Source organism: Lynx rufus, unplaced genomic scaffold (genome assembly GCF_022079265.1).
Source record: "Lynx rufus isolate CCGP_SWC_20201006 ecotype Redwood Valley unplaced genomic scaffold, mLynRuf1.p SCAF_2, whole genome shotgun sequence".
Lineage (NCBI taxonomy): Eukaryota > Metazoa > Chordata > Mammalia > Carnivora > Felidae > Lynx > Lynx rufus.
The window spans coordinates 142,911,554-142,938,594 of NW_025814834.1; the positions used below are offsets into that span (position 1 = coordinate 142,911,554).

A 27,041-nucleotide genomic window follows, 5' to 3' on the forward strand; every position below is an offset into this window, starting at 1 on the left:
CCATCAGCTTCAGTCATCTGAAATAAGAAAGTGGCTCATGTGCCCCTAGAGTCTCTGAAACTTGCTTGCCCTTTTCCATTGGCGGATCTGCTGCCAACCCCGGAGCATTCCTCTGTAGGATCAAAATAGGGGCATGAGTAAACTTCCCATTTGTATTAAATTTCACTAGTGATGCCATTCACTGTTTGCCTTCTAATGCTCCGTGAACGTGTTCTTTTGTTTAACGGTACATTTCCATTTCCTTTTGTGAGTAGGAAGTCAGTTCTTGTGATTATCTAAGATTCATGCCTTCGCTCTTTTCTTTCCCCCTTAGAGAAGCTGAGAATCATGGCTGCCGGAAAATTTGTGAGCCTTCCCAGAAACATGCTGGTGAATCACCAGTTCCCCCTGGCCTCATCCATGGACCTTCTGAGCAGCAAGTCCCCTCCTGCTGAGCATCACACTGATGCCTATCAAGACGTGTCTATACACGGCACCCTTCCACGGAAAAAAAAGGCCCCTCCTCCCATCAGGTCCTGCGATAACTTCAGTCACGTGGGGACCCTGCCCCATTCCAAGTCACCACGGCAGAACTCTCCGGTGACCCCGGCTATCATCCAGGAGCAACCCCTGCAAGACCGGAAAGGCGAAACCTTCACCTTCAGGTGATTTATTTAATTCCACAAGTGAAAATGACTTGTCTTTAAGGGACTTAAAAAAAAAAAATCTAAGTTGCCTGGGTGCCTCAGTTAGTTAATGGTCCAACTCTTCACTCACAATTTGTGAGTTTGAGCCCCACATTGGGCTCTGTGGCGACAGTGTGGAGCCTGCTTGGGATTCTCTCTCTCTCTCTCTCTCTCTCTCTCTCTCTCTCTCCCTCTCCCTCTCCCTCTCCCTCTCCCTCTCCCTCCCTCCCTCTCTCCCTCAGTCCCTCTCTCCCTCTCTCCCTCTCTCTCCCTCTCTCTCTGCCCCTTTCCACCCCCCACAAATAAATAAATAAGCTCAAAAAAAAAAAAAACACAAAAAAACCAAAAGCCTTTCCATTAGGGAATATGTCAGCTATACAGAGTAGAGCAAATAGTTTAATTCCCAAGGACCCACCACCCGGCTTCATGACCAGTCCTGCTTTTTCTGTTCTCCTGCCCACATTCCTTCCTTTGCTATTATTCTGAAGTAAATTTCAGCTCTTATTTTATCGTAAATATTTTGGTATATGTCTTTCAAAGATAAGTACTCTTATTTTTAAAAAACACAACATAATATAAAAAACTATAACACCTAAAAAAAGTAACCATTTCTTACTATCCAGTATGTGAGAGATTTCTAAAGTCAACTTCCTGTGTATCATAAAGTCCCTCAGAACGAAGAACAAGTATTTTTTTTATTATAATGTCAACTTCTGAACTATGTCCATCCAATTCTGTAGAGATGCCAAGATGTCTATAAATTAGAACCTGCATCTCCAACATGCTGAAATAAAATTTGGTACGGATGCATCATCAGGTCAGCTTCAGAATACTTTAGAACAAGGATTGATTTCTCCTATCCACTAGGGATCTGGGTAAATAAGCTTTATGGTTGTCAAAACTTCTTGTCAGGATTTGTATTGGGCCTGGCTGTGATTGGTTTCGCTTGTTAGAGCTGGTTTAGAAACTGCCCTTCTTTTCCTATTGGGGAAGATCAGCACCCTGTGATATTGTCGGGCAGAGAAGGGGCTGGTTCCTTCTGTTGTATCTCTTGGTGTCTCTTTTTGTCCAACCCTGTATCACAGACAGCCACTTTGATCCTAGCTCATTTCTTTGTTCAATGTCTATATATTGAGCACCTAGGTTGATTAGAGTACATTGATTTTGTAACCAGTGCCTCACCAGGAAAATTCTGCCCCATCCCTCTTAGTATCTTAAGTGGAGGGCTGGTCCGACCTTGAAGACATTCTGGCAGCCAAATCATTCCAGCAATCTGCTCTTGCCCTTTTACAGGGTAAGGAAATATGTGAACTAACAGGACAGCAGTAGGGCATCTGAGATGGTATATTCCCAGAGCTAATATTGAGTGAAGGACCCAGGTAATAAATAAGTTAATTGCAGATTATATTGAGTGCTATAGAGGAAATAGGGATATACTGAAGATTTATTGGGCTTGTGTCTTTATACAGTGGACAGGTCTCTGAGGAGATGATATTTAAGCTAAGACCTGCGTGATGAGAGAAGGCAGCCATGGGAAGAACCAAAGGTGGTTCCAGGCATAGGGAGGGCAGTGCAAAGGACTGGGGGTAGAGCAAGTGTTTCATGTTTGAAAAAACCCAAAATGAAGCTGGTGTGGCCTGTGGCTGGAGTGTAGCAAGCTGAGAGGAAGACTGTACAGATTTTGGGAGAGAGCTAGACAGGCAAGACTTCAGAATTAGTTTTAGTTGCATAATTGCAGTAGTATAAGAAGAAAATAAGTGGAGGCCCAGGTAGTCTCTGTAGAGAGTGTTGGAGAGCTCTGAAGTGTTTCTGGCATCAGCTCAGAAGGTTCCCCCAGGGTGTCATGGGGCTTAGAAAGCCCTGCACCTGCTCTGCAAAATGTAGGTGGGTGACCTCCCAGCTCAGAGGAGCCAGCAGAAGGCCCATGGATGGCACAGGTCAGTGGGGAGTGCACACCTGTGTACAGTATTGTTCGCATTGCACCACTGGCATCTGACAGGTGGGGATGAAGAAGCGGAGAAATCACTGCTCCCTCTTGCAAGGGTTAGGAGGCAGCAAAGAAAAAGAGCTCCCGGCCAGCCAGAAACAAACACTAAATACCAGGCCGCACAAGGTGGAGTCAGAACCAACTATTCCTGAACTTGCTGTAGCCACTTTTTATTTATTAACTGAAACTCTGTAGTGAGCTACATATCTACTGTGTACCATATGGAGACGATTCACCAACTCATTCCTTGAAGATCTAAGGTCCTGGCTGGGTGCCAGCTCTTCCAAGGGGGAATCTCCGGGCAGCTGGGGGTGGCGATGGAGTCACCCTTTCTATCTCGAGGAAGTTCTTGATAAACACCCAAGGCCCAAGCTGACAACCTGCCAGGAGTTCAAAGCTTTTTGATTTGAAAATGACTTGGACAGAGGTCAGATCTCTGTAAAAGATCTTATCAGGTGGTGGGTGCAAGTCCTAAGTTTGAAGTCTGGGCTGTGGAAGACTTAACGAGGTTTGTTTATCATTCATCTAAATTCACATCTTTTCCCCTTAACTTAAAATATCTTATTGTTAAAGGTGAATACAGGAATTAACAAACACATCACCTTCAGAATTCTCCTGAGTGAGAAGGTCATGTCAAAGGATCATAAGTCCTAGTCTCCTTCTTCTCAGTCTTATTAATAGATTTTGTTTACTTATTTTTATTTTTTTATTTATTTGTTGACTTATTTTTTTGAGTAAACTCTACCCCCAACATGGGGCTTGAACTCACAACCCAAAGATCAAGAGTCACATGCTTTACTAACTGAGCCAACCAGATGTCCCTATATTTGGTTCACTTAACACGCTTTTTTTTTTTAAATGTTTATTTTTGAGAGAAAGAAAGAGAAAGAGAACAGGTAGAGAGGCTCCAGGCTCTGAGCTGCCAGCACAGAGGCTGACGTTAAGCTTGAACACATGAACCATGAGATCATGACCTGAGCCTAAGTCAGATGCTTACCCGACCAAACCACCCAGGCACCCCCTTAATGCACTTTAAAAACTATCTTGAGGGGTTCCCAATTTTGAGGAGTTCAAAGTACCTTGTGTTATTTTCATCCTTTTAAATATTCCTACTAAGATTATTAGCTGCCTCAGTTCCTTTTTGGAGCAAGCCACAAGATCCACCAAATTTGTGCATATGAAAAGCTAGGGACAAACAGTGTGAATGAAAGTCTGGGGCTCCAGAGACAGGGGTTGCCTAAAGTGCCTCAACTGAACTGCCATGAGGGAGAAACAGCATTTCTGTTCCTAACTCAGCTCTTACAGCTCTGGTGCTAAGAAAACACCAACCACCCAGCACTCTTGCTCACTCACCACTGGAAGCTGGGAGCCATGTGTATTTTCAAGTTAAGAGTTTTGGATTTCTGACTCCAGGGGGTGAGACTAGTTAGGTCTACTTTTAACAAGATTATTGATTTGTGTGGGTGGGGGCGGGGGCGGGGGGGGGGTGCGGATCTTCTTTCAGGTAAACTTTTTTGGCCTTGTTACTTTTCATAGCAAATTCAAAGGTTAATTTCAGCTGACAGTGACTTGCCCAGATGTCAAGTCTGAAAACCTTCCATTTTGTCCTGTTTGGTGTGGGCATGATGATAATGGGACCGTAAGAGGAAGCCCAGACCCCCTTGTCATGTATACCCCAGGGAAACCTGCCAGACAACACCTGTTTGTCTTGTAAAATATTCTGATAAATTGCAAGTGTGGTAGTTTCCTAACAAATATGTTTAGCTTATTTATCATGAAAAAGTCACTTGTATTTTAATTGCGTATTAATTGAACATCCACCTTGTGGAAGACCGTAGGCAAAGCAGAGGAAGTCTCCCCTTTGACCTAAAAATGTGTAGTGTGAAGCTTTCTTATCAGCATGAGTCCTATGCACATGAATTATTATCTCTTACATTTTATAGGTTTAAAATATCTTCAAGACTGTGTTCATAAATCATCCTGTATAAACATGATAACCCTGTGTGAGAGACATGGCAGATTTCATCCTGAGCGACAGCGTTGTTATTATCATTCACAGTCAAGAAAGTGGTTCAGGGCTGTTGAGGCTCCTAAGATCAGACCCTAGTGGGTAACTGAGCTGGGCTTAGAACCCAGACAGTACTGTAGGGTCTTCCTCAGACACTGTACTCCACAGCCTCCCAAGAAGGTTGGCACTGGCTGTGGGTGTCTTCTGAGCTGTCCTCTTGCATGGAAAACTTCAGCCCCCAGAGTCTGAACCCAGCACCTTGGACACCCACCTTGGGAAATGGAGTCTTGGCCACCAAGAGCCAGGCAGAAGGCAGGCCTAGAAGGGAGAGTGGGTCTCCCCTCATTTGGAGACCGTATCTCTTGGCTTTGTTGTTGCCTTGGCTGCCCTTGGATGTACTTGTGGTTTTGAAAGGTGGCCAAAACGAGAAGCCAGGCTGCTCTTAAACCTGCTGCTTGATGTCACAGAAGAAGCCTTTGTTCTGCAGGCAGAGCGAGGCTTCCCAGAGAGGTCTGCAGACAGGATTTCCTCTTGACACTAGCGTTGTTTGACTGATGTCCCTTTGATTCACTTATCTTCAAGGATGAATTTTTATTTGAATCTGGGACCTTCCTTGGGCTCGGAGGAGACTGGTTCCTGTTGTTGAGCTGTGTTGTCAGGATAGCTGAAGGATCAGCTCTGGGAGACCGTTCCGGGTCTGCTTCCTGCCTGTGGGTACGTGGAGGCATGCATTCCTGGGAACAGCTGCCGAGTGCCTAATTCCTTCTGCCCCTTGTGCTGTGGGAGCATGTGGCGGGACAATGTGATGTTTCATTAGTTTGCATGAGTGGAGCTGACTGACTAGTCACAAGTGTTTTAACTGACGGGGGCCAGAAAGTCTGCAGAATTATCCCAAATTAAAATCCAGTATGCTTTCCCAGGCGGTAAGTAACGTACTATGTTGCAGCGGCTGCTCTTTAAAGTGGAAGCAAAGTGTAAGGCATAGGATCTGTGCAGACTCTTCTCCAAACACTGATTTAAATATCTAATTCTGGGCTATGTCAATGCCCTCACCTGGAACATTTATTTCATTTGTTCCTCTTGAGAATCACCGAGTTCTAGAACTACTGCTTTCTCCTTCACAAAGCAAGATGTTTCCCCAGACATGAAAAGAAATCAGCCTTTAGCTCGCAGTTGACCAGAAGGACCTATAATGCAAAGGTCCACATGCAAATATGTGCATTTTATTTACATATGGGCATGTCTCCTCTCTGCAAATTGGAAGCTTTTCGTGCACAGAGGAAAAGTTGGGTTTAGAGTTGAAAAAGGCTATCTACTAGATTATAGATTCTATTTAATAGAAGATGCATTTATTGAGTTAGCAGAGTGACAGTCGCTTAATAGCCAAGAATGTCTCCAGGAAAGTTATAGTCCCTGTGTTGAATTTTTCCTTTTAAAATTTCAAGTTGGGTTTTACTAACATTTTGAAATGTTCCTTGGTGTTTGGATGCAGCTGTTGTGGATGGGGTAGGGAATTCCACGGACCGGTGCATGCCCAGGCCCCGGTGGTCCCTGGTGTGCTGAGCCAGGAGCAGCTGGGTCAGAGGTGAGCTCAGCCCCTGCTGGGCATCTTGCACACACACACACCCCCACCCACCACCATCGTCCCCAGGGTTGAGAGAGCCCAGGCACGGGGAAATGCCTGTGGGTCCGCCAGCTGCCCACAGTGGTCCTCCGTCGTCCACTGACAAGGATGATTTGAACCGAAAGCCTGGGATCTGTGCATTCTCAGCTGTTCTTGTGGGGAAAACTGAAGGATTTTTTTTTTTTTTAACTGAGTGCAAACCACAATCAAGAAGATGATCAGAGTATTACACAAAGCAGTCTTTGTTTAGTGATGCTGCTCCATATCTTCTCTGCCCCTGCCCCCAGGACCTACAAATCATGGTTGCTTAGGCCTCTTGTATGCTGTTTGGGAAAGGTCAGGTTTTAGCCTTCTGAGAGTCAGAAACTGTGAGAGTTTTTCACACCTTTCGGTATACGTAGCAGCCTATTGTAAACAGGAGGTGCCGTGCAGTTACAAATGATTCGTGTTCTTATCACATGTGGATTTGGCCTTCGCAGCCTGGCCAGAGGATACAGGCTGGAGAGGTCATTGTTGTTATTGTTGATGGGAAGGAGATGCCTTTGCAGGGCTTGTGCTGGAGCTCCAGGACCCATAAGCTGGCAGGCTGCAGCCGCCCTGCCGCTCATGGCTCTGTGATGCTGCCAGCATGCAGTCGGTCCCCAAGAGGGTAGCTGGAGGGTTGGATGCAGAATTTCAAGCTCTCTCTTCTTAGAGGTCCCAAAGACAGCACATGGCCTTTTTGTTTTAAGGATTGTGCCCTTATTTAAAAATTACAGAAGTCTGGGGCATCTGGGTGGCTCAGTCGGTTAAGTGTCCAACTTTGGCTCGGGTCATGATCTCAGTTTGTGGGTTTGAGCCCCGTGTTGGGCTCTGTGCTGACACCTTGCAGCCTGGAGCCTGCTTCAGATTCTGTGTCTCCCTCTCTCTCTGCCCCTCCTCTGCTCATGCTCTGTCTCTAACTCTCTCAAAAATAAAACATTAAAAATATTTTAAATAAAAATAAAAATTACAGAAGTCTGAGAAACCTGACATAACTGGCCCAGAATTTGTGCAGCCAGGACTGTCTGTGATTCCCAGATGCACCTGCAGACATAGTAACCAAAGCTAAAATAACTCCTTCCATGGAGAGGAGGAGAAAATACCAGGCTCTTAACCCAGACGTCTCCTTTCAGATCCTTGTTTTTCCACTTATTAGGTGTGTGAACTGGGGCAAGTTCTGAACTATAAAATGGGGGTGAAAATACCTCCCTCTGAGGAGTGCTGTGAAGGTTCACTGGTTACTAAATATGAAGGCTGCACCAAATGGCAGAGCTCTGACTTCCGCACTTGAGCCTGGCACCGCCTTCCTGGGAGTCTGGGTGGAGGAGGTCACGTCCTTGCTGTCAGCTCCCACCTCATCACGAGCACTTTATTCTTCTCCTGCCCCAACTCTGCTGTGTGACACCTGACCTTGAAGGCCACCGATGCCTTTACTGGGATGTTGACATAGTCATGGATATCAAAGAATGCTGCTAGAGACCTTGACACTGATTCCGGCAACCAGACCCAGTAGCTTTGTGACCTTGTGTAAGTTACTTTACCTTTCTGATTGTCTACGTCCTCAAAGGGTAGCTATGAGGTCAAATAGAATCCCATGTGGGGGTGCCTAGCACAGAACCTGGCATGAAGAAGGGGCTCAGATGTAGGTGTCCATCCATCTGTCCTTCCTCCTGGAGGCCCCTAATCCCTGTGTGTAACCTGAGATCACGTTCAATGCCTGAGGCTTCTGTGGGAGAAAGTTTCCCACATGTTGACGGTGTCTGGCTGGAATCCCTCTCTCTGGGTCTGCCCTTAGCTGCCCTATAGCAGTGTGCCTTGGCCACCATTCATGCTTAAAGGTATGACAGCCTCACGCTGCGCTAAAAGATCAGCACACCATTGTATTAAGACACAAAACAGGGCCTGTCTTCAGTGCGCTGGACCAGCCCTTTCCTGCCTATCCTTGTGCTTAATATTAGTGTCTTAGCTATTTATTCTTTGGTAAATGTTTATTGAGCTTACTTTGTGCCAGGCACTATGCTAGGTACCAAGTACCCACGGAGAATGAAATACATGTGGGTCCTGTCCTTACGCTGTGCCCAGTTTAGAGGGCATGCAAACAAATGCATCAATAAATACATAGCCACATTGGGGCGCCTGGGTGACTCAGCCGGTTAAGCATCCACCTTCGGCTCAGGTCATGATCTCACAGTTCATGTGTTCAAGCTCTGCGTCGGGCTGTGTGCTGACAGCTCAGAGTCTGGAGCCTGCTTCAGATTTTGTGTCTCCTTCTCTCTCTGCCCCTCTGCTTGTGCTCTCATGCTCACTCTTTACTGGGTCTCTCTCTCTCAAAAATAAATAAACCTTAAGAAAATTTTTTTAATAAAAAAAAATACATAACCACAAAATGAGGAGATGCAAGGAAGGGAATATCAGAGAGCCCAGAGCTCCTTCAATTGCGTGGAGGGAAGGCCTCTCTGTGGGAGGGGACATTTGAAGATTTAATATAAAAGGAGAATGTAAAATACTTGATTAATATTGATTATGTTACTATGTGTTAAAATGGTATTTAAATATTATGTTAAATAAGATATTGAAATTAATTTCACCTATTTCTTCTCAATTGGCTACTAGAAAATTTAAAATTGCGTATGTTTTCATATGAATGGATAAAGAAGATGTATATGTGTGTGTGTATATATATACATATACATATACATACACACATACACACACACATATATATACATATACACACACATACTCCATCAAAAAGAATGAAATCTTGCCATTTGCAACAACATGGATGAAGCTAGAGAGTATTATGTTAAGTGAAATAGGTCAGTCAGAGAAAGACAAATACCATATGATTTCACTTACCTGAGGAATCTAAGAAACAGATGAGCAAAGGAGAAAAAAGAGAGAAACCAAGAAGCAGACTCTTATCCATAGAGAACACACTGATGGTACCCAAGGGGGAGGTAGGTGGGGGGATGGGTGAAATAGGTGAAGGGGATTAAAGAGTGTACTTGTGATTAGCGCCAGGTGTTGTAAAAAAAAATTACATATGGTTTTCACATTGTATTTCTATTGGATGGCACTGGCCTAGACCTTGGTGTAAGGAATTTAGATTTTCTCCTGAGGGCGAAGGGAAGCCTTTAAAGGGTTTTAAGTAAGGGAATAATGTGATCTGATTCAGTTTTTAGAAGATCACTTGGTCTCTGGAGAAGGGGACAGGAAGCGGCTGCAAAAGTGCAGGGAGCAGTTAGAGGTCTGTGCTGGGATAGTGGTGGAGAAGGTGAGAGGGGGTGGATTCAAGATCTATTTGGTGGGTAGAGTCTACGGGACTTTGTGAGGTTTTGATGATGTGGGGTGAGGGAAGGGGACCACCAGGCATGGCTCCGGCAGCTGGTGTGTGAGGTGGGGCCATTTACTGAGATGGGAAAGACTGGGAGGGGAACAGGGCTTCCTTTGTTGGACTGCTTTTTGTTTGGTGGATGGCAGAGAATTGAGACTTCTCTTTGGAGTGTGCTAAGTTCGAGATGCATGCATGTCAAGTGGTGGTGTTAACCAGTCAGTGTTATAAGCCTGGAGCTCTGGAGAGAGATCCACGCTCAAAGTTATACAGTCAGGAGAGTCTGCATAGAAGTGAAATTAAAGCCATGGAAAGGGATGTCCTCCCCAAGGGAGAGAGCTGGGTACAGCATGAAGGGAAGGAACCCTGGGACCCAGCCCTGAGGATCCCTGGCATATCCGTTCCAAGGGGTCAGCCGTGGAGGCTGACTTTGCATAGGCTGGCTTTGGTGGGGAGCAGAGAAGCAAGGCTGGAGTTACACAGGGGTGCTGTTCAAAGGAAGGTTTTTCTTTTTAGAACGAGAGACAGGGGCCCCTAGGTGGCTCAGTCGGTTAAGTATCTGACTTCAGCTCGGGTCATGATCTCACGGTTTGTGGGTTTGAGCCCTGTGTCGGGCTCTGTGCTGACAGCTCAGAGCCTGGAGCCTGCTTCACATCTGTGTCTCCCTCTCTCTCTGCCTCACACTGTCTCTCTCTCTCTCTCTCTCTCTCTCAAAAATAAATAAACATGGAAATTAGAATGAGAGACAAAATTCAATAGGAAAAGATCTAATCTTTTAAGCATGTAGTAAAACAAAACACATCTTTTCATTACTTGAGTCTTTTTATAAAACATTTTTAATTAAAGCAGACATGTCCCCAGGGCCACCTTCCCTGTGAGCCTGTGTCAGCAGCATGGTGATCACGCTCCTGCACTTCCTTCCCCACCGGGTCCCACATGTTCTCTGATGACTCTATGGACAGAAAAGGTAAATGGATGACTGTGGTTGGCATGCAGGCTTTGCCTGAGGGGTGACGGCTGCTTTTCCACCGTTTGGGTGAGCAGCAACCTTGAGGCGGGCTGCCTGGCCTGGAAGGCAGGTAGAGAGCGTGTGTTCTGTCTCTTTGGCTCGGTGAAGTCTTTCCTCTTAGAGGTCCTGGGGACATCATCTCAAAACCATACCACTTTTATTCTTCCTTTGAATTAGTTGAGAAGAAGCCTTTGCAAACACACACTGTTTCAGAAGGAGATGAAGAGCAGCTGGGGGTGGGGTGGATGGAGTGAGGAAGGGCGAAGAGTCACCAGCCAAACAAAGCATCTGCTTTTATCAAAAGTGCTGTGTTGGGGCTTAGACAGCCTGAAGTCTGATGAGTCACTAATGCCATCCTCTCTGCCTGCCAAGAGACGTACTGGCCTTGATATGGTGTTTCTTATTCTTACTCTACTCAGTTTGACTGCTGCCAAGTTAAGATGTGAACTATAGCTTTTAGCTTAATGCTATCACTAGAATTCTGCTGAGTACAGGGTAATCTATCACCGTGTCAAATTTTTATCAACTAGTACTGCTTTGTATTAGTCTTGGATTCCTGTATAGACTTACCAGAGTAGAATATGTAGGATATTTAAATGATGCTGTTTTAACATGATTAGGAAATCTGCCTGAGGAGGTGGTTTCACTGCCATTCTTATAATATATGTCATGCACACATTAATCGGGCATTGCTGCATTTTCCAATGAGGTAGAAACTGACTCACAGAAGCAGGAATTGGCTGGCAGAGCAGGACCTTTAGATGTACTCAGGCCTTAGAATCTCTGATAGCCAGGAAGGGAAATGTGTCCTCATCTACAGTAATCCCCCCATGCCCCCCCCCCCCAACCTGGGCTCTAAGAAGAAAGATTCTCAAAGTTGAAGGAAATGATAAAGAGGATCCCATGGCCTGAGGCTCTGAAAGGGAAACACAGTTGAGGACAACCAGAAATAGTGTGCTGAACACTGCTTGAAGGAGGATGAGGTATGTGACCATCCAGGTTGTTCTTGGTTTAGGGATGTGCATGCAGGACTGTCTCCAGCTGGACTCACTGTTTTTTTTTTTTTTTTTTTTTTTAGTTTTTTTTTTTTTCAACGTTTATTTATTTTTGCGACAGAGAGAGACAGAGCATGAATGGGGGAGGGGCAGAGAGAGAGGGAGACACAGAATCGGAAACAGGCTCCAGGCTCTGAGCCATCAGCCCAGAGCCTGACGCGGGGCTCGAACTCCCGGACCGCGAGATCGTGACCTGGCTGAAGTCGGATGTTTAACTGACTGCGCCACCCAGGCGCCCCTGGACTCACTGGTTTACAGGATCCCCCTATGTGGCGGGATGAGCCAGGGCCATTCTGATGAATGTTGAACATCGGCCTGGCCTTGTGCTGGGTGGTAGAGCTCTAAAGGCAGGCCAGCGACTGCGTCCATGTGAGGAGTTCAAAGCCACAGGAGAAAGGGATGCCCCTTTTGAACCATCTGACCTCCCCAGCGTCTGTTATGTCCACCTTCTTTGCTGCTGACCCAGCTTCTTATCCATGGTATAGCCCTTCATACCACTCCCTAGTTCTCTTCTGCTTTTCTTGGCCTCTGACCTTAACATATTTCCAGGTATCACATTATTTTTTCTCCTTGACTGGGTGATTGGAAGTTGTACTTTCTGGATAATCCTTCCCCCAGGGCCTGCCTGCTTGCTCTTGTGCTGTCCTGGCCTTGGACCCAGACCAAAGAAAGGTTGGGCCATGCCCCCTATGCAACCAAGGACCACATCAGAAGGTGGCTCTGGGTTGTAAAAGAAACAGTGCAGAGTGAGCAGAGGATTGTGAAAAATGCTAAGGGTAACAAAAAGGGCTTTCAGAAGTTATGGTTGGAACAATGAAACCAAAGAGGGGGAGGTGAGAGAAACCAAACTGCTGAGCTGCTGTTTGGCTTGCATTTTTTCTGTCAAGGAAATGACTTCCCTGATTGGAAAGGGTAGTATCCATGTAAAGGAAGAGAATTCCCAGCTGGAGTAGGAGAGGCCATGGCAAGGGGCTCTGATGCCACCAGATGAGGTGAAGCCCCAAGGCCCAAGAAGACCGAGGGGGCCCAAGGCCAAGACGATGCAGGCACCTCAAGGTCCACGCCAATGCAGACCGACTTTGGAGGAGTGTAGGCGTAACAAGCTACAGCAAAGATGCAGATGAATATCTTAATTTTCAAGAAAGGAACTAGAGAGACAATAGAAACCTGTAAAATAAGATTGAACTGATCTCAGGAAATACTGTAAAAGGACTGGACAATGATTTTTGCATACTTGCTGGAGGAAACATCGTTAGCGTATTAGGGCTTTGCCAAAAGCAAGTCAGACCAGATTAATTTCCTTCCTATAGAGGAAGCTTGAGAAGGTGTGTGAGCAAATGCCAATCACTGGTGATATCCTTCAGGTGAGAGGCAGGCCAGATGGTAGTACATGAAGCGTGCTGTGGACTGTGTCCTGATTGACCCACGTCTCGCTCTGCCTAGTCTAGCTAGTTTTTTTTAAAAACTGTTTATACGGTAATATGGACATAAAGATCACACTGGGGGGTGACGTGAATCTTAGAAGAATATGTCAAAATGACACAAATGAGATCCAAAAGAGATCATGGCATTTTGAAAGAATAGACCAAATCTAATTGCATAAGGCTCTAGTGAGAGGCTTGGGGCACCGGGGTGGCTCAGTCGGTTGAGCATCCGACTTAGGCTCAGGTCACGATCTGGCAGTTTGTGGGTTTGAGCCCTGCGTTGGGCTCTCTGCTGTCAGTGTGAAGCCTGCTTCAGATCCTCTGTCACCCTCTCTTTCTCTGCCCCTTCCACACTCTTCCACGCTCACGTTCTCTCTCTCAAAAATATTTAAAAGAAAAGACTCTAGTGACTTGCACTAGAATTCAGCAAAGTCAAAGTATGGGGTTTGGCTTAATAGTCACATATGAGAAATATTGCAGGATTTGGATAAGTGCAGCCTCAGAATGAGTCAGCAGTGTGCTATGGTCATCAAAGAAGCTAATGTGATTTTAGGAGCATTAACTAAAGTTTAATATTCAGATGAAGGGAAGTGGTCACACTTGGCTGCCCAGATCGCATATCTGGTGAATTGTTTTTAGCTCTAGACAACCAGAAATAGAAGATGAATTCCCCCAGTGCAGACCAGTGAACCTCTGTCGAGGCCACTCCTCTACTCCAAAGCAGATCTTTTGGTTTAATCCTTAAAGAATATCCCTAAGGTTTTGTGTATTAGTGAAAAGGAACTTCTCACGTCATATATTAACCCTGGGAGGAAAATATGAAATACGCACCGACCTTAATCCTGTCGACTCCTAGTGAAGCCTATGTTAACAAATAAGGTCAGTAAATACATTGTGAGATGTGGGAGAGTGAATCTCTTCTCATTTATTTTGCAAGGTGATGAAACAAAATATATTGAGTGCACATCTAGAAGTGTTGCAGTTCTCTGTTTTTAAAGCTGCACCCCTTTTTAAGTTAGCAAAGGCTGTATACATAATATACCCCTGCCTAGTGAAAGAAAGGCAGGGGACTTTCATGGGATTCCCAGCATCAGTAAAGAACCTGTCCATCAAATCACCTCCTGGTGGGTATTTTTCCGGGACCTTCATCTCTACTCTCCAGGCCAGCCATCTTTCAAGCATCCATTTCTTCTCATTTTCCCAGAAACCAATGGAAATGGCCCTATAGTAAACTCTCTGTCCATTTGGTGATCTCCCTAATGAACTTCAAACATGACATTTCAAACATATCCAGAGAGATTCATTTTCAGCAGGAGCCGCCAGGCTCTCAGTGTCAATTTGAAAACTTCTGGTCTCAGTGGGGCTGAGAAGCCAGGCACTGCCTGAACAGCAGTGACGGTCCGTTGCTGAGGGGGTTCTATCTGAGGCCGCCACGGTTCAGTCACAGGCCTGTGGCTAAATTATCTCCTTACTGCGGAGGCCTATTTCTCAAAAACAACATTTCTCTCTCATTCCCTGTCTCCTTCCAATGTTGTTAATCTCTTGGTGAGCCCAGGGAGTGTGACAAAGGGTAAGTTGGGGTGGAGGTCTTTTGGACACACACAAATTCACACTCGTTCATTCATTCACTCAAACTGACATTTATGGAGCAACTCTGCCCTGGGGATACAAAGGTGAATAAAATAGGGGTGCCTGGGTGGCACAGTCGGTTGAGCACCTGACTTTGGCTTGGGTCATGATCTCACGCCTTGTGGGTTCAGGCTGCACATCAGGCTCTGTGCTGATAGCTCAGAGCCTAGAGCCTGCTTTGGATTCTTTGTCTCCCTCTCTCTGCCCCTCCCCTGCTCTCGTGTGTGCGTGCTCTCGCGCTCTCTCGCTCTCTCTCAAAAATAAATAAACATTAAAAAAACCAAAGATGAATAAGATGAAATATGGTCCCTCTTCTCTGTGAGCTCATAGCCCGGTAAGGGAGATGGACAGGAGTACACATGTTGTATTGAATTATAATTATTTGTTACAAAGTTTTATAATGAATGAAAAAGAAGTGCTGGGGAGATGTTCTTCTTTGAGTTGTGGGAGGCAAGGGGAAGAGTGGTCGGGGAAGGTGGAAATGAACGGGAAGACAGTGGGGACTCCAGGCCTTTAGGTTCAGGGAATTCCAAACAGTTTGGAGTTACTGGAGCATCGGGAGCAAGGTGAGGAGACGAGGCTGGTGAGATGAGCAAGGCTTAACACCATGGATATCATCTAATAAAATATAAAATGAGAATGCTAGACTGTCCCACATATTAATCTTACCTAAAAGAACATGATCTAGTAAGGAATATTGTCCAGTGGACACAAACTCTCAGTAGACTTAAAACCCATTGCTGTCTCTTCCTTCCTTCAATCCTTCTGTCCCCCCTTCACTCCAACTAAGATTCTGAAATGTTGATGGCTCTTCCTGATAGAGAAGGGAGGGTGATGGCTCTAGATTCTAAGGCCATACCCATATAGGAACAGGCTGCAGCCATCAAGTTGCCAATGGAGGGCATACTTGGTCCCAGTTGTTGGCTTCACCTCCCCTGATTGTGTGACATGCCCTGGTCATGAGTTGGTTAAGAGTGGTAAACCGGTAGACCTCCTTGGCCCCGCCACTTTAGGTAAACAGGGACCCACGGGTCCCACTCATCTCTTTGTCTTGCATTTCAGTTAAGTGTTCTAGGAATGAATTTATTTGTGATGAATGAACACCCACAAAGCAAGAACTCCAACCCAGACATACAAGCCTTCTAGTCCGTACCCTCAGTAAGTTGTAAATAGAAGATTTTGCAGTGTTTCGGGAACTTTGCCCTACTTTATAGGGTCTGTATGGATTCTTTGTGTTCTAATGTAGACACTGAGCATTTGTGAATCGTGACAGTTCTGTTCTCCTTTCCACGTCTTATACCTTTTCTCTCTTGTTTTTAAAGTTTGTTTATTTTGGGACGAGAGAGGGAGAGAATCTCAAGCAGGTTCCACACTGTCATTGCAGAGCCTGACACAGAGCTTGATCGTGTCCTGAGCCAAAATCAAGAGTTGGATGCTTAACCAACGGAGCCACCCAGGCACCCCTCTTGAAGCTTTTATATCATTTTCAAGTAACAAATAATTCCAAAGTTTGGCAGAGCTTGCTACATAGTATAACCACCTAGGCCTGTGGGAAGATATTGAACTGATTGAGTTTTTTTAAATGGCTATATTCAGTTTTCTGTTTCTTTTTTGAGTCTGTTTTAGTATTTTCTAGGAATTTGTTCATTTTCGCTAAGTTTTAAAATTTATTGGCATAAAGGTGTTCATAGTGTTCTCTTACTGTGCTCCCTCGTGTCTATGGCTATGCCCTCGTCATTCCTATATCGTTTTGTGCCTTCTCTCTTTTCCCCAGGGATTACATCTGTCAGAGGTTTATTTTATTAAGCTTTCCAAAAACAAGGCTTTATTTGTTGCTTCCCTGTTGTGTCATTGTTTTATATTTAATTTCTCTCCCCTCCCCCCCCCACCTTTTTTTAAATCTCTGTTCTATTTGTGTTTACTCTTTTTTACTTAAGCTGGACACTTAATTAGTTTCGGTCTTTTTTTTCCTAAAAATAAGCATTATAGCTACACATTTCCTTCAAAATATCACTTTTATTATATCCAAATGTACTATATTCTACCTTCTGAAAATCTGTTTTGCGAATTTAATCTAGTTAAGAGTTACTGTGTTTAGTGATGTACAATCTTTGGGCTTATAGCTGCTGCTTATTCTGTACGTCTGTACTAGCTGTACATTTTTTAAAACCTATGGGTTTTTTAAATTGCCTTATTTTGTCTTTTTAAAAATACCCTACTATTCATGGGGCGCCTGGGCGGCTCAGTCAGTTGAGCGTCTAACTTCAGTTCAGGTCATGATCTCATGGTTCCTGGGTTTGAGCCCCGCGTCGGTCTCTGTGCTGACAGCTCGGAGCCTGGAGCCTGCTTCAGATTCTGTGTCTCCCTCTCTCTGCCCCTCCTCCGCTCACACTCTGTCTGTCTCCAAAATAAATAAACGTTAAAAACTATTTTTTTTAACGTTTATTTATTTTGGAGACAGAGAGAGAGAGTGAACGGGGGAGGGGCAGAGAGAGGGAGACACAGAATCTGAAGCAGGCTGCAGGCTCCGAGCTGTCAGCACAGAGACCGACGCGGGGCTCGAACTCACGGACCGCGAGATCATGACCTGAGCCGAAGTCGGCCGCTTAACCGACTGAGCCACCCAGGCGCCCCTACAAAATATTTTAAAAAATTAAAAATAAATACTCTACTATTCATTTAATGGTTACTTTTAAAATATAATTACTTTATAAAAGATAAAGTGAAACAGTACTTCTTTCTGAACAATACAGGACCTTAGAACACTAGCCCCGGCTGTGGCCTTCCACTTGGCTTATATGCCATTGTTGTCCTATATTTTAGTTTGTCTGTTTTTAAAAAATTGTGGTAAAATGCACATAATATAAATTTTATCATCTTAGCCATTTTTAAGTGTACAGTTAATGAGTAATAAGTTAATGAATAATATTAAGTACATTCACATTGTTGTGCAACCAGTCTCCCCAACTCTTTTTATCTTGCAAAATGGAAACTCTGTACCCTTGAAACAACTCCCCATCTTCTCACCCCAGGTCCTGGTAACCACTTTTGTTCTTTCTGTCTCTGTGAATTTGATTACTCTAGGCACCTCATATAAGTAAAACTATACAGTATTTGTCCTTTTGTGACTGGCTTACTTCACTTAGCATAAAGCCCTCAAGGTTTCTCCCTGTTGGAGCAGGTGTCCGAATCCCCTTCCTTTTCAAGGCCCCATAATATTCCACTGTATCTGTATACAACATCTTGTCTATCCACTCTTCCGTCAGCGGATGCTTGGGTTGCTTCCACATTTTGCCTTCTGTGAATAATGCTGCTGAGAACATGTGTGCACAAATATCTCTTCGAAACCCTTCTTTTAGTCCTCCTGGGTGTCTGCTCAGAAGTGGAATTGCTGGATCATACTGCAGTTCTATTTTGAATTTTTAAAGGAACCTCCACACTGTTTTTCCTAGCAGTGGTACCATTGGCATTCCTACCAACCATGCATATGGGTTCCAACTTCTCCACATCTTTGCCAGCACTTTATGTATATATTTTTTACCTCCACAAATTATATATTCATCTCATTTTATCCCACTAGTGCTGGTTTGGAGCTGCCTATATGTTTACTAGTTACTTTGTGCAACACTCATTCTTAGATCTTAGGCTGTTCTTTGGGCATCCATTTCATTCTTCCTGAATGGTGTTCTCTGCTTTTATTTATCTAATATTGTCTTTCTTCACCCTTATACTCGGTAGTTTCACTGGGCAGAAAATTTTGAGCTCCTCCCTTTCCTCTATGGCTGATGAAAACAGGCTGTCAGCCTCATCGTCATTGCTCTGAGGGCAAAACTTCCTTTGCTCTCCAGCTGCTTTCACCATCTTCTCTCTGTTCTTGAGGGTCTGTGCTTTCATTGCAATGTGTGTAGGTGGGACTTTATTTTTGTTTATACTGCTTAGGATGCACCGGGATGCCTGAATCTGAGAATGGGTATCTTTCATTTATTTTGAAGATTTCCCATCATTATTTATTTCCCTGACTATTGCTCTTTCTCTCGGATTTTCTTCTTGTAGAGTTCAGGTTAAATGTAATTAACCTTCCCATTCAACCTTCAACATCTCTTTTATATTTTCTGTCACCTTTTCTCTCTGTGCTGTGTTTCATATAGCTTCTTTATATATTTGTCATATTTTCTTTAGCCATGTTTAATCTGCTATGTAGCAGATTATATGTATATATTATAATCTGTTTTTTTTAAATTTTTATAACCACCTGTTTATTCTTAGATCACTTTTTGATTCCATCTTTTACTTTTTAAAAAATTTATCATACATTGTTAGGGGCACCTGGGTGGCTCAGGTGGTTAAGTGTCCAACTCTTTATTTCTGCTCAGGTCATGATCTCACAGTTTTTATGAGTTCAAGCCCCATGTCATGCTCTGTGCTGACAGTATGGAGCCTGCTTGGGATACTCTCTGTCTTCTTTCCCTGCTTGTGTTCTCTCTCTCTCAAAATAAATAGATAAACTTAAAAAAAAACTTATCATACATCGCTATTCTGTAGCCTATGTCTGTATTCTAATATCTGAGGTCTTCGAGGATCTCAGTGTGTTGTTGTTTCTGCCGACTTCAGTGATTGGGGCTTGCTTCCTTGTGCAGATGGTTATTTCTGAAGGGAAATTTATGTTTAACCACATTTGTGGATATCCTGAATGGCATTCTGTTGATAAAGTTTCCCCCTAGAAAGTATCTATGCTGTTTCCTTACTAGTGGCACCACCAACCCAAACACTTTAATTTCTCAGTTTTGGCTTCTCTGTCCAAGCAGAGCAGCATAAATTTGAATCCCAGCTGACAAGACAGCAGATCTGTGGCTACAAGCTCTTAGGGGAGACTGTTACTGCTGCCGTTATTTTTTTTCACCATCAGAATTTGTAGTGGGGACAGTAGGTTTCCTTCTTGGTTCCCTTTGCTAGAGAGCATGCTACCTTCTTAATTCTTATTTATTTTTGAACATTCCTTACACAGAGGTAGTGTTAGTCGCATTCTGACAGCTCACACATTGTGCATGGCTCTATGGTGAGCTGTTCACCTCTGCAGACCCGAGACTCATCCTCCCTGCCCTGCTCCTTACCCTGCTGTTGTCCATGTTTTGTGTTTTTGACGTGTTCTCTGTTTCTGTATCTGTTTTGTTCATGTCTGTGCTTCTTGAGGCTTTATCTTTCTTGTGACGTCACCAATGCATTTGAAAATACATTCATACTTTAATTCGTCGTCTAGTTTTTGGAATATCTGGTCTACCATATTAAGCAAATGAAAGCCCTGTAGTAGAAATTTCTGATTTCCTGAGGCCTTATTTGGACTATATACAAAGGTGGGTTTTGGTGATTTATATTTTTATTTGTCCATTCTCACCCTTGTTTATTGATTAATTGGCTGCTCTGTGACAAATATGACTCAAAGGGCATGGTATACATTGGTGAGCAAGACACAAATAGCCCTTACCCTCATGGAGCTTACAGCCCCATGAAAAAGACAGAAACAAGCAGTGGTTGCCCTCTGGGGTGGGACTGATGGAGAAGACCAAAGAATTATGTAAAATTATGTAAAACAGGTATTCTTGGCTGGTATCTAATAGCCACCTAGTTGTTCTCTGTGTTTCCCTCTTGAGTTAACTATTTTTGTTGGTGTGAAGGGATCCCTTAAATGTTTGTTATATTTCGTAGTTTATGGGAAAGATTTGTGTGTTCATAACTTGAAAGATGTGAAAGACTCCACTGAAAGTAACTTATTTAACAGTTGAAAAGCAAGGGAGCTCATCTGAAACCTTCAGTAGCTGAATGCCAGCAATCGTACTGCACTGAGAACCATGGACAATAGGTGGTAATGGGGCTAATTCTTATGCAGATCTCAGTAACCTTGAAAGTTCTTCTCGTGCTTGAAAAAGGTGTTTGTTAGTTTATTCTTTTTTCTTTTTTTAATTCTTTTAAGTTTTTTTATTTTAGAGAGAGAAACTGAGAATCTCGGGCAGGCCCCACGCTCAGCACGGAGCCCACCATGGGGCTTGATCCTACAACCCTGGGATCATAACCTGAGCTAAAATCAAGAGTCAGATGCAGGCACCATGCTAATTCATTCCTAATGAGTGTATTGAGGTGTGCTAGGCACCATCTACTTAGTTCCCTTAGAAAGAATTTAGTAAGTACCCGTACCTCTCTTTTCCCTTTGACCCACTGAATCCAGTCATTTACCACCTATTGTCACTTAGAAAACTCTCCTGGGGCACCTGGGTGGCTCAGTGGATTAGATTAAGCACTGACTTTTCAGCTCAGGTTCATGAGTTCAAGCCCCACCTCGGCCTCTGCTGACAGCTCAGAGCCTGGAGCCTGCTTTGGGTTGTGTCTGTCTCTCTTTCAGCGCCTCCTCTCCTCGCACTGCCTCTCTGTCTCTGTCTCTCTCTGTCTCTCTCAAAAATAAATAAACATTTAAAAAATTGTTTTAAAAAAAGTCTCCTTAATCTACACACCGTCCCTGCTCCCTCTGTTCCTGTAGTCCAGGCCTTGCCCTCTCTCACCCAGACTGCTCCAGCATCTCCTTTGGTTTTCCTGACTCTGTCTTGCCCCCCACGAATCTGTTTTCCACACCAGTGCAGGGGGATTTTTCTAAAACACAAATCTCTGGTTATTCTGCAGCTTAAGATTTGTCAACAAATCCCATTGCTTTCATAAGTCTAGACATGTTTACATGGCCTCCAAACCCCTTATGCTCTGGCACTGCCTCTTCTTCATCCTGATCTCCAACCCCCCACCACTCCTGAGCTTCCCCCAACCCTGTGCTTCTGTTACTTGTTCTTTTATTCATTAATTCAGCAAATGGTTACTGGGCAACTGCTGTGTGCAGAGCACAGGGGATATCAAGGTGAGTAAAGCAGAGAAAGTCTCAGTCTTGTAGGATTATATTCCATAAGAAAGACCTGAGCAAATAAATATTTCATGTGATATCAGATAATATGGGAAAGAATAATATCAGATAAGGTGATAGAGGGTAGCAGCAGTACTCATTTAGATAGGTGTTTAAGGAAAGCTTCTCTGAGGAGGTGTTATTTGAGCAGAGACCTGAGTGATAGGAGGGAGTGAGCCTTTGAGAACTGCAGGGAGAATGTTCTAGGCAAAGGAACAGTAAATGCCAAGCCACAGAGGCAGGGACCAGCTTGGCATGTTTGAGTGCCAGAAAGAAAAGTCAATATGACCTGACTGGAATGAGTGGAATGTATTAGTATGCTTTTGCTGAGTAACAAATTGCCACAAATTTGGTGCCTTAATACCTGTTTATTGCCTCATAGTTCCTGTAGGACAGAAGTCCCACAGAGCTCAGCTGGGTTCTTGCTTACAGGTCTCAAACCCAAGATGTCAGCAGCTGTGTTCTCATCTGAGGCTCTGGGAAGAATCTGCTTCCACAGTCATTCAGGTTGTTGGCAGAACTCCATTCCCTGTGATGGTAGGACTAAGATCTCTGCTTCCTGGCTGTCTTCAGTGGATGGCTCCCATGTAGTGGCCACCCAGAGTTCCGTGCCATGGGCCTTGTCACAGGCCATATTGTAATGTCACCTTGGTAACAGGGTCCTTCATGTCCAGGCCCCCTCGCTTTGCATGTCTGGTCCATTTGGATTGTTGCCAGATCGTAATGTCAGCTGACTTGGGGCTTACATGTGCAAAATCCCTTCACAGCAGTACTGAGATTACTGTTTAGTTGACTTTTGGGGTGGGGGTGGGGAATCTTGTTGGAAGATATCTTTAGAATTCTGTGCACCAGAGTGAGGTTGGGGAGCTGGTGGGGACCATGCCAAAGAGGGCCTCAGAGAACCTGGTAAGGACTCTAGGGTTTTTCTTGTGATTGGATGGGAGTTATTAGAAGATTTTGATTTTGGTAAGGATCATGCTGGCTCCTGTGGAGACAGTGGAGCCGGGAAGGCATTGCAGGGGTCCAGGCGATAGATGATGGTGGCCTGGACCAGAGTGGAATTACTCCTGAATGCTCTGGTTCCCCAGGTATGCCACATTGTCCCGTGTCCCCATGTGTTTGCACATGCTTCTGCTGTTTCCTAGGCATTTCTCATCACCACCTACCTCACATCTTCTTTACCCGATGAGTCTCTACCCGGTCCTCAAACCTTAGCTCAAAGGTTGCCTGAAAGGCCCCTTCATGGTATTTCCTTCCCATGAAACTTAACTTGAGTTGTGCTGGGTCTGTTCATCTGTCTTTGCCACTTGATTGCAGCCTCTCTGGGAGCAGGGCCTTTGTCTTTGGTTCTTCTGTTTCCATTGTCTGGCCTACAGCACAGCATACTGTAGATGCTTGATAATGTTGGTAGGATGGATGCAAGAACTATGGAGATACTGGGAATGAAGTGTCTCCTAGTAGAGGAGGAACTGTATACAAATAAATACATGATAGAATGAACCAGAATGCAAATACTATGCCGTGTGCACCAAGGAGGGGAGCCAACTCTGCAGATTACTGGTGTGCACGGAGCCTTTTTTCTACTCAGTCAGGAACAGTTGGATCTAGTTTCTCTCATCCCTCCACTGCATGAAAGAATCGTCTTATTACAAATGATTCCTCTTTATGTTATTTCCAAAAGGACATTTGTTTGGCAACACTGTTAGCCATCAATTTATTCTGTAATATTTAAAGAAGTCAAAACATTCATTCATTTAAAGCATTTTATAATTTAAGACAGATGTAGGGTGCTTCGTTTCTCATCTGTATGCCAAGCACTCAGAAAAGATCTGTGGTAGTGAAATTTTGCTTATATACTTACTCAAGATAGTTGAGTAACTCCAAATAGCTTACCTGTAGGTCACGTGTCCTCTTAAGAGGGAGGAACTCTGAACCTGGTTACTGATGAGAAACAAACTGAAATAGGAAAGACCCCATTTCTGTGACTTCTGACCACACATCCCTCAGTCTGAACTTAGGAAAACAGAGTGCTGGAGAGAATAATTTAACTGGCGTAAACATAGTGATGTTATTTAAAACTTAATAAACTTGAGAACAAAATAACAAGAGAGTCCAGTTTCATTCTGCTGCTTTCCTGCGGTCTGTGGACCGTGCCCTGCGGGGCAGCATGCCTGACAGAGGGCCCATGGGCGCCTGCCAGCCTCACCAGGTGTAAGAAGAGATGCACACGACATCATGGATTCACATGGGTGGGATTCATAATGTGCAAAAGCAAAATAAAAAAACAACAACAACTTTTCATTTATATTGCCAAGTCCCTCTGTTTGTTTTCTAGTGATCTCTGTCAGAGAATATAAATCTGTGGCTTAAGGAGTGTTTGCTGCACAGACTTGTATGAATAATTGGATATTCTATTTCAAATTAGAGGCTGGGGCTACAGGGCCAACTGCTATGTTTTCTAGCTCCTATCTTTGGTTAGCCGGGATGATGTGACTGGCTGAGAAAGGAGACGCAGCACTTCTGCTCATAAACATCATTTTAATTTAGTTCAAGGCAATGATTTTTAAAGCCTTTGGATTTGTAACACACCTACTTGGTTTCATTATATCTCCTTGTGTCCCCTCCTTGCCTCTCTAAAAAGGAGACAGAGAACATGAGGATTCTCGAGGGCACCCCCGGGAGCCCAGAACTAGAATCTGAGGACATTTGGATTCCCCTCTGCTCTTGAAGCAGAATGAACAAGGCTCCCTTAGCAGAGTTCAGTTGGGGGCAGGGTCAAGAGGGGCCTTGAGTTTTATCCCTCACCGGAGCCTCCAGTTTCTTCTCTTGTGCCCAGAGAAGTGTACAGTAAAGGATCAAAGAGGAACGAGGTTCATCTAAGGTGGGGGGCATTTTGGAGAGCACCCCAGGCTCCCTGGATGGGAACGCACAGGCTGCTATGCCCCTAGGCGGTCTTGTCTCTGAATGCGGGTCCTGCTGATCAGCATGGCCTCAGGAGCCACCCGGGCACAGTGCCTGGCCTGGCCCGTTGGTCACCCCACTTCTGCCTGAGACAGTTAGAAGGATCTCTTCTGAGGGAACCAGCTCAGAGAGTTTTCAGATATGTGTCTAGAGAAAGGAAGAGAGGAACTTTTCAACTTTCAGAGGTGAAAGGAAAAGGATTTTACAGCTAAATCTGGTGAGAAGAGCAGATCCTGGACAAAATGCTAAAAAGAATTTATGAAAAGGATGACATTTGAGCACTAAAAAAGGAGAGTTAAAATGGCAAACCATGACTATATGGTCTCGGTATTTGGCAAATACATTCTCCAAAATGAATGAAATGAAGCTCAAGGAAAATATTTGACAGTGTAAGCTGCCAGTGAAAAAATTCAAACTTTCAAGTGAAAGTTAGAAGTTTGGAAAACTTATATCCTCCTCCATGAGCTTGATATTTCCCAAGGCTTTATAAGTTCTGATGAGATCAGTGATGATATTAACAAATGTGATTCTTTTTTTATATTCTAATGAAATGTGTCAAAACTTAGAATAACTGCATAACTCAGTGAACCAGTATTTTCCAGAACAGTGGTTACAGAATCACACATGGATAAAAGGCCCAATCAAGGTGCAAGATAGATGCAAAAGAGTACCAGACATGGTTTAAGATACCGCGTTACAACTGATCGTTTAGAAATTACCACTTGTTGAGTTTTGGTATGGTATCAAGAATAGCCATAAGTATCTGGAAATGAAATACCACTCCCTTCTCCAGTTATGTGTCTATGTGAGGATGGACTTTTTTCTAAACCAAGACCTATCACAACATACTGAATAGACAAGTAGATATGAGAATTCAGCTGCCCTAGAAGCCAGACATGAAAAAGATTTGCAAAAATGTGAGACAGTGTCATTCGTCTCACTAAATTTTTGTTATGAAAACATACCTCTTTGTAATACAATTGTTTATATAAGTTTATTTTTTTAATATTAGTATTTTGAAAATTTCTGTTTAATTTCTAATATCAGTAATCAGTACATATAACCCACATAAACAAAAGCTCTTTGGGGTCCTCAATAATTTGGAGTGTGAAGAGATCCTGAGACCAAAAATATATGGGAACCATTGACTTCAACTGCCCATACCTATACTATTTATCCATGCATGAAGACATGTATGTATAAATGTACATAACATACACTAAAATTTTTTTTTCTGTGTTTATTTATGTTTGAGAGACAAAGCACAAGTGGGGGAGGGTCAGAGAGAGAGGAAGACACAGAATCCGAAGCAGGCTGCAGGCTCCGAGCCGTCAGCACAGAGCCTGATGTGGGGCTCGAACTCAAGAACCGTGAGATCTTGACCGGAGCCAAAGTCGGACGCTTAACTGACTGAGCCATCACACGCCCCCCTTTCTCTCTCACCTTGAGGCTCAGTCCCATTTGCCCACCATACAGGAGTGGGCAAATCGCGAGATCATGACCTGAGCCAGAGTCAAACGCTCAACCGACTTGGTCACCCAGGTGCCCCCATAACACACATTTTTAAGTGTACTTAAAAATAAAATCTGAAGAGAACAGCATTTCAGTAGTTCTAACATCTTTCTGCCCTCACAAGACCAGATCTCTGGGCCAGATGATTAACCTAAGACTAGATGGCTATATGCCTGAAATGTTAGTTCAGTAGAAAAACAGGGGTTCAAGAACTTAAAAGGGAGCACAGCCCAAGTGCTGTGGACAAAATTTTGAGTCCCTAGCCAGATGGTTCCGTGGATGCAAAGCCTGGTGACACTGAGATGGTGTCCAGAGCATGTGGCAGGAGAAGTGACGACCTGGCACAGCGGATGGACTCTGGATGCCGGATAAATGAACTTGAAGGCAAAGAGTTTTAAGGCTTCGAGGTTTATAGCCCTCTTTAATGGGAATGCACCCAGGGACAGAGAGCTTATGCTGTTCTCAGATCTTTTGGCCCTGCAAAGGGACTCATTCCAGAACCTAACCCACTGACGTGGAAAGGGGCATCTCAGATGCCACGCTGCCTCTGTGCAGGTGCCCTGGGCGTAGTCCCGACTGGATGGTCAAACCAGGCCAAGCATGGCTTTGGGAGTGGTATCCCTGAGCTGAGGGGTTGGGACTCCTTGTGCTCCGGCAGTGACCTTCTCTCTTGTCCTGGGAAGAAGTGCTGCCATCTTTCGAGGTCTCTCCACTGCCAGGGAAGTGTCACAGCCCACGGGTTTGGGGGTTGAGCCAACCCTTGTGGAGGAAGCTGCTTATCAGTAGGGCTTCTGAGAGACCCTCACCCTCACACTAAGGCCCACTCCCTTGAAAAGACTACTCTTACAGGCTTCACAGCCATTCTGTCCTTTCAA

General features: G+C 44.3%; 1 protein-coding gene across 1 annotated transcript in view; it reads left to right on the forward strand.

Moving 5' to 3' along the window:
• The first annotated feature begins 319 nt into the window (after positions 1–319).
• BCAR3 (BCAR3 adaptor protein, NSP family member) overlaps positions 320–27,041 on the forward strand; it is a 107,831-nt gene continuing 81,109 nt past the window's right edge. Inside the window, exon 1 of the mRNA XM_047085586.1 lies at positions 320–644. Within this exon, the coding sequence (XP_046941542.1) occupies positions 328–644 (317 nt within the window). The 5' untranslated portion in view covers positions 320–327. The remainder of the gene's footprint in view (positions 645–27,041) is intronic.